Source organism: Lissotriton helveticus, chromosome 1_1 (assembly GCF_964261635.1).
Source record: "Lissotriton helveticus chromosome 1_1, aLisHel1.1, whole genome shotgun sequence".
In the NCBI taxonomy this organism is placed as follows: Eukaryota; Metazoa; Chordata; class Amphibia; order Caudata; family Salamandridae; genus Lissotriton; species Lissotriton helveticus.
This window is the reverse complement of record NC_136057.1, coordinates 111,930,293-111,938,593: the sequence shown is the minus strand read 5'-3', so window position 1 is coordinate 111,938,593 and position 8,301 is coordinate 111,930,293. Positions and strand designations below refer to the sequence as shown.

The 8,301-nt window shown below is 44.3% G+C and overlaps 1 protein-coding gene across 1 annotated transcript; it reads left to right on the top strand.

Annotated features, from left to right (window-relative positions):
• The first annotated feature begins 265 nt into the window (after positions 1 to 265).
• On the top strand, positions 266 to 4,103 carry LOC144762444 (uncharacterized). Its single transcript, XM_078647673.1, is given in 2 exon segments — positions 266 to 2,749; positions 2,752 to 4,103. Coding segments are annotated over 2 exon segments (2,256 nt in total). The 5' UTR covers positions 266 to 849; the 3' UTR covers positions 3,108 to 4,103.
• Positions 4,104 to 8,301: the final 4,198 nt, after the last annotated feature.

Sequence of the window (8,301 nt, the reverse complement as noted above, 5' to 3'; positions counted from 1 at the left end):
TGCTTATGTTTCCTGCTGTTTTTTTTAATGCTTTGTGTTGCATGGTCCATTCACTGGAAAAGGCTCCAGCTTGTATTATTGATTAGGCCCTGTGATAATAGGAAGCATTCCCTGGACAAGAAGGGAGGCATCTTGTCGCTATGGATTTAACATTGTAGTGTGTCATAGGGGAGAGGGTCTCACTCACTGAACAAGGAACCTTCTCTGGTGTCTTGGTTAATCCTTGAGTCCACACTCCTCGATAGAAGGGGACCACGGAAGGGTGTAATCTAGAATTTCTTCACCTTACTTATCAATAGGGACAATTAAATGCCAATAGATTTTTGTGATTGACTCTGCATTTCAGCTTATTCAGTGTTTCTTTTTCTTAATCTATCAGGTGAAATAAGTGCAGTGATGAACGAAAACGATAAAGCCATTAAACATCACTCGTGTAGGAAGTGATGTAAAAGCAGTATACCTCGAAATCTCTTCCTTTGAAGGCTGATGCCTCGTCAAAGTCTTCTTACAGCAAAAAATCCAAACTTGCCAATGAGGCCTGTACTTGACTCTTAGGCATCAGATGATATACTTGGAAGACATAACACACTGACATAGCGAAGCAAGTCTGAGGTGCTGATTACGAAGGAAGAGCTAACCTGGTGTCAGAAAGAACACACAGGAAAGAAACTGTATGAATGTCACAAAACATTTATTTGTCTGAGAAAGAGCAAATGCCACATCTCCAAATTCATACTGGAGAAAAGTCATATTGATGGACTGATTGTGGAAAAGTGTTCTGTGCAATGAAAGACCTAATCAGGTGTCCACGTAGAGGACAAATCATATAAATGTACAGAATGTAATAAAATGTTAGGAAGGGTGAATAATCTAGAGCAGCATCTACAAAACCACGTTAGTGAAAAACCATATGAATGTACACAATGCGACAAAGCATTTATAACAAATCGAAATTTAAGGCAACATCAGAAAGTCCACACTAGAGAGAAACCAAATGAATGTACAGAATGTAATAAAATGTTCCGAAGTAAGGAGACCCTAATGAAAGATCAGAAAATCCCCACTGGGGAGAAACCGTATGAATGTACAGAATGTGACAAGGCATTTATGACAAAGCGAAGTTTAAAAATTCATCAGCAAGTTCACACAGGAGAAAAACCACATAAATGTACAGAATGTGACAAAGCATTTATAACCAATGGAGAGCTACAGCGACATCAGAAAATCCACACGGGGGAGAGACCGTATCAATGTACAGAATGTGACAAGGCCTTTATGAGAAATGGAGAGCTGAAACAACATCAGAAAATACACACTGGGGAGAAACCAAATCAATGCACTGAATGTGACAAAGCATTTATAAAAAATGGACATCTAAAACGACATCAGAAAATCCACACTGGGGAGAAACCATATCAGTGTACAGAATGTGAAAAGGCATTTGTTGCAAAGCAAGGTTTAAAAATACATCAGAATTTTCACACAGGAGAAAAACCATATAAATGTACAGAATGTGGCAAAGCATTTGTAACCAATGGAGAGCTACAGCCACATCAGAAAATCCACACGGGGGAGAGACCGTATCAATGTACAGAATGTGACAAGGCCTTTATGAGAAATGGAGAGCTGAAACAACATCAGAAAATACACACTGGGGAGAAACCAAATCAATGCACTGAATGTGACAAAGCGTTTATAACAAATGGACATCTAAAACGACATCAGAAAATCCACACTGGGGAGAAACCATATCAGTGTACAGAATGTGAAAAGGCATTTGTTGCAAAGCAAAGTTTAAAAATACATCAGAATTTTCACACAGGAGAAAAACCATATAAGTGTACAGAATGTGGCAAAGCATTTGTTGCAAAGCAAAGTTTAAAAATACATCAGCAAGTTCACACAGGAGAAAATCCATATCAATGTACAGAATGTGACAAGTCATTTATAACAAATGGAAAGCTAAGGAAACATCAGAAAATCCACACCGGTGTGAAACCATATCAATGTACAGAATGTGACAAAGCATTTATAACAAACGGAGATTTACAGAAACATCTGAAGGTCCACACTGGGGAGAAGCCATATGAATGTACAGAATGTAATAAAGGGTTTGGATGGAACTCAGATCTAAAGAAACATCAACAAATCCACACTGGAGAGAAACCGTATGAATGTACGGAATGCGACAAAGCATTTATAACAAATGGAAAGCTGAAGCGACATCAGAAAATTCACACCGGTGAGAAACCATATCAATGTACAGAATGTGACAAAGCATTTATAACAAATGCAGAGCTAAGGAAACATCAGAAGGTCCACACTGGGGAGAAACCATACCAATGTACAGAATGTAATAGAGTGTTCAGAGAAAAGCAGAATCTAAAGCAGCATCTACAAACCCACACTGGGGAGAAACCGTATGAATGCACAGAATGTGACAAAGCATTTACAAAAAATGGAGAGCTAAGGAAGCATCAGAAGGTCCACACTGGGGACAAACCATACCAATGTACAGAATGTAACAGAGTGTTCAGTGAAAAGAAGAATCTAAAGCAGCATCTACAAACCCACACTGGGGAGAAACCGTATGAATACACAGAATGCGACAAGGCATTTATTACTAATGGAGAGCTAAAACGACATCAGAAAATCCACGCTGGGGAGAAACCATATCAATGTACAGCATGTGATAAAGCATTCATAACAAATAGAGAGCTGAAGCGACATCAAAAAAGCCACACTGGAGAGAACCATATCAATGTGTACAGTGTGGCAAGGCATTTATAACTAATGGACAGCTAAAACTTCATCAGAAAATCCACACTGGGGAGAAACCATATCAATGTACAGAGTGTGGCAAGGCATTTATAACTAATGGACAGCAAAAACGACATCAGAAAAGCCACAGTGGAGAGAAACCATATCAATGTGCACAGTGTGGCAAGGCATTTATAACTAATGGACAGCAAAAACGACATCAGAAAAGCCACAGTGGAGAGAAACCATATCAATGTATAGAATGTGACCAAGCATTTATAACAAATAAAGAACTAAAACATCATCAGAAAATCCACTCAGGGGAGATACCCTATCAATGTTCATAGTGCGACAAAGCCATTTGAAAAATATAAACTTGGAAGAGCATTTCCTACCAAACGCTCTCTGATAAGGTATCAAAAAGGCCACCCTCGTTTAAGATGTACTGATATTGAAGTCTTTCATTTGAAACAGTCATCAGTTGCTACGTCAAAAAATCCACACCTCACACAGATATAGGGTGATGCCCTGAAATACCTGAACAAAATGTGGAACAAAGGAACAGAAATAGTGGCTGTCATGGTAGGTGCCAAAGGATTAGTCAAGAAAGGGTCCCACCTTACCCCTATCCCACAGAGATTAAAATATGCAAACTCCAGAGAGCATCAAAGTTCGACAAAATGCAAATGTTACAGAAAACAACAGCTGGATTTATTTCCTTGTTCCCAGCCTACTGTAGTATAAGGACAATTTGGCCATCTTGTGATAAGACCTGACTCTGCCTATTCACTCACCAAAGTGATTTTTGTTCTGCAAGGCTTTCTCGCGCTTGTATCCACAGTTTTAACACATTTCTGATAATGAAATTCAGTTTGTTATCTAGGATGTTATGTTTTTGCTGTTTATTGTTGACATTCCCTTTCTTTCAGTAGCAATCCTGCCCTGGAAATGACAAGTAGAATTTTGGGGTCGGTTGGAAGACAGACAGATACCACTGGCTTAGAGGTGTGCAGCTCCCAAAGTATATGTGCATCAGATTTATGGTTGCGTGTGGGACAGGAGCTGCCACCATTTGTACAGACATTGCTAGACAGTTTGCTGGACAATCTAAATTAGAGGCCTCTACTTACAGCAGTGATTACAATCTCCTATATCACATGTAGGCAACAAGTGTATTCTTTCTACTTCTATACGGTGTATTTGTTAAACATGCTCATCTGTAATAAAATGAACATCTGCTGAAAGGACCAAATGCAATCCTAGATGTTTGAACATTGCAATCATTCTTATACCATTGCTAAAGTGCTCAAATGTCGATTCAGACTATGCCCATGCAATAGAAAAAAAAACCTGTGTTGTATTTACACTGCTCCCTGCATATTCCCTCTTGCATTGTATTTTCTTGTATATATGAGCTGACTTCTATATGTACAGTACTCTTGATACCCTGATGGGTGTATGTTTGTGCTTTAAAAAGCTCTGAAAATAAATATATAAGGATAAACTGTGATGACAAATGCAACAGCATTGTACCATAGTTCCATCCGACCTGGTCTCCGACTGGGATCCCAGCTAGTAACAATGATAAAAAAACATATTACTTATCTGTATGGGCCCATCTGGTGACCAAAGAGCCACAGCAGGAAAAATTGGGCCAAGGCTGCAAATTCTGTTCCATAAAGGGTCCGTAGGTCGCACGCTACTCCACCATTCCAGCGTGTATACCCCAAGAGCATTATGGTTAATGCAGTTTTCTTGAAAGCGGGTGCGCTTTTCAAAGGAATCGAAGTGTAATTGCAAGGTTGCAGGCCAACTCTGGACACCGGTGTTTCAGGATTATTGTCCTTCATCAGCAGAGTGTAGGGCGTTTTTCAGGGGTTGCTGTGCAGGCTGCCAAAGTGTTCTCAGGTATGGTACCTCTCCAGGCGCGTAGGGCGTTACCTCAGCTCGTCAGCTGAAAGGCTCAAGGGAGCCGTGTTAAATAAAGGGTCCGTAGGTCACACGCTACTCCACCATTCCAGCGTGTATACCCCAAGAGCATTATGGTTAATGCAGTTTTCTTGAAAGCGGGTGCGCTTTTCAAAGGAATCGAAGTGTAATTGCAAGGTTGCAGGCCAACTCTGGACACCGGTGTTTCAGGATTATTGTCCTTCATCAGCAGAGTGTAGGGCGTTTTTCAGGGGTTGCTGTGCAGGCTGCCAAAGTGTTCTCAGGTATGGTACCTCTCCAGGCACGTAGGGCGTTACCTCAGCTCGTCAGCTGAAAGGCTCAAGGGAGCCGTGTTAAATAAAGGGTCCGTAGGTCGCACGCTACTCCACCATTCCAGCGTGTATACCCCAAGAGCATTATGGTTAATGCAGTTTTCTTGAAAGCGGGTGCGCTTTTCAAAGGAATCGAAGTGTAATTGCAAGGTTGCAGGCCAACTCTGGACACCGGTGTTTCAGGATTATTGTCCTTCATCAGCAGAGTGTAGGGCGTTTTTCAGGGGTTGCTGTGCAGGCTGCCAAAGTGTTCCCAGGTATGGTACCTCTCCAGGCGCGTAGGGCGTTACCTCAGCTCGTCAGCTGAAAGGCTCAAGGGAGCCGTGTTAAATAAAGGGTCCGTAGGTCGCACGCTACTCCACCATTCCAGCGTGTATACCCCAAGAGCATTATGGTTAATGCAGTTTTCTTGAAAGCGGGTGCGCTTTTCAAAGGAATCGAAGTGTAATTGCAAGGTTGCAGGCCAACTCTGGACACCGGTGTTTCAGGATTATTGTCCTTCATCAGCAGAGTGTAGGGCGTTTTTCAGGGGTTGCTGTGCAGGCTGCCAAAGTGTTCTCAGGTATGGTACCTCTCCAGGCGCGTAAGGCGTTACCTCAGCTCGTCAGCTGAAAGGCTCAAGGGAGCCGTGTTAAATAAAGGGTCCGTAGGTCGCACGCTACTCCACCATTCCAGCGTGTATACCCCAAGAGCATTATGGTTAATGCAGTTTTCTTGAAAGCGGGTGCGCCTTTCAAAGGAATCGAAGTGTAATTGCAAGGTTGCAGGCCAACTCTGGACACCGGTGTTTCAGGATTATTGTCCTTCATCAGCAGAGTGTAGGGCGTTTTTCAGGGGTTGCTGTGCAGGCTGCCAAAGTGTTCTCAGGTATGGTACCTCTCCAGGCGCGTAGGGCGTTACCTCAGCTCGTCAGCTGAAAGGCTCAAGGGAGCCGTGTTAAATAAAGGGTCCGTAGGTCGCACGCTACTCCACCATTCCAGCGTGTATACCCCAAGAGCATTATGGTTAATGCAGTTTTCTTGAAAGCGGGTGCGCTTTTCAAAGGAATCGAAGTGTAATTGCAAGGTTGCAGGCCAACTCTGGACACCGGTGTTTCAGGATTATTGTCCTTCATCAGCAGAGTGTAGGGCGTTTTTCAGGGGTTGCTGTGCAGGCTGCCAAAGTGTTCTCAGGTATGGTACCTCTCCAGGCGCGTAGGGCGTTACCTCAGCTCGTCAGCTGAAAGGCTCAAGGGAGCCGTGTTAAATAAAGGGTCCGTAGGTCGCACGCTACTCCACCATTCCAGCGTGTATACCCCAAGAGCATTATGGTTAATGCAGTTTTCTTGAAAGCGGGTGCGCTTTTCAAAGGAATCGAAGTGTAATTGCAAGGTTGCAGGCCAACTCTGGACACCGGTGTTTCAGGATTATTGTCCTTCATCAGCAGAGTGTAGGGCGTTTTTCAGGGGTTGCTGTGCAGGCTGCCAAAGTGTTCTCAGGTATGGTACCTCTCCAGGCGCGTAGGGCGTTACCTCAGCTCGTCAGCTGAAAGGCTCAAGGGAGCCGTGTTAAATAAAGGGTCCGTAGGTCGCACGCTACTCCACCATTCCAGCGTGTATACCCCAAGAGCATTATGGTTAATGCAGTTTTCTTGAAAGCGGGTGCGCTTTTCAAAGGAATCGAAGTGTAATTGCAAGGTTGCAGGCCAACTCTGGACACCGGTGTTTCAGGATTATTGTCCTTCATCAGCAGAGTGTAGGGCGTTTTTCAGGGGTTGCTGTGCAGGCTGCCAAAGTGTTCTCAGGTATGGTACCTCTCCAGGCGCGTAGGGCGTTACCTCAGCTCGTCAGCTGAAAGGCTCAAGGGAGCCGTGTTAAATAAAGGGCCCGCTTTGAGAATACTGCATTTACCATAATGCTCTTGGGGTATACCCGCTGGAATGGTGGAGTAGCGTGCGACCTATGGACCTTTTACTTTATTATGGCTCCCTCGAGCCTTTGAGCTGACGAGCTCAGGTAACGCCCTACGCGCCCGGAGAGGTACCAGACCTGAGAACACTTTGGCAGCCTGCACAGCAACCCCTGAATATCTTCCTACACTCTGCTGATGAAGGACAATAATCCTGAAACACCGGTGTCCAGAGTTGGCCTGCAACTTTGCATTTACACTTCGGAACTTTTGAAAAGCACACCCGCTTTGAGAATACTGCATTTACCATAATGCTCTTGGGGTATACCCGCTGGAATGGTGGAGTAGCATGCGACCTATGGACCTTTTACTTTATTATGGCTCCCTCGAGCCTTTGAGCTGACGAGCTCAGGTAACGCCCTACGCGCCCGGAGAGGTACCAGACCTGAGAACACTTTGGCAGCCTGCACAGCAACCCCTGAATATCTTCCTACACTCTGCTGATGAAGGACAATAATCCTGAAACACCGGTGTCCAGAGTTGGCCTGCAACTTTGCATTTACACTTCGGAACTTTTGAAAAGCACACCCGCTTTGAGAATACTGCATTTACCATAATGCTCTTGGGGTATACCCGCTGGAATGGTGGAGTAGCGTGCGACCTATGGACCTTTTACTTTATTATGGCTCCCTCGAGCCTTTGAGCTGACGAGCTCAGGTAACGCCCTACGCGCCCGGAGAGGTACCAGACCTGAGAACACTTTGGCAGCCTGCACAGCAACCCCTGAATATCTTCCTACACTCTGCTGATGAAGGACAATAATCCTGAAACACCGGTGTCCAGAGTTGGCCTGCAACTTTGCATTTACACTTCGGAACTTTTGAAAAGCACACCCGCTTTGAGAATACTGCATTTACCATAATGCTCTTGGGGTATACCCGCTGGAATGGTGGAGTAGCGTGCGACCTATGGACCTTTTACTTTATTATGGCTCCCTCGAGCCTTTGAGCTGACGAGCTCAGGTAACGCCCTACGCGCCCGGAGAGGTACCAGACCTGAGAACACTTTGGCAGCCTGCACAGCAACCCCTGAATATCTTCCTACACTCTGCTGATGAAGGACAATAATCCTGAAACACCGGTGTCCAGAGTTGGCCTGCAACTTTGCATTTACACTTCGGAACTTTTGAAAAGCACACCCGCTTTGAGAATACTGCATTTACCATAATGCTCTTGGGGTATACCCGCTGGAATGGTGGAGTAGCGTGCGACCTATGGACCTTTTGCAAATTCTGTTCCACTCGTGAAATTTGCGGAATTTGGGTAATTTTGCGTTCAGCAGAGAACGCGGAAATGCCAAAAAATTCTGTGATCTGCGGCTTCGCAGAGTTATTT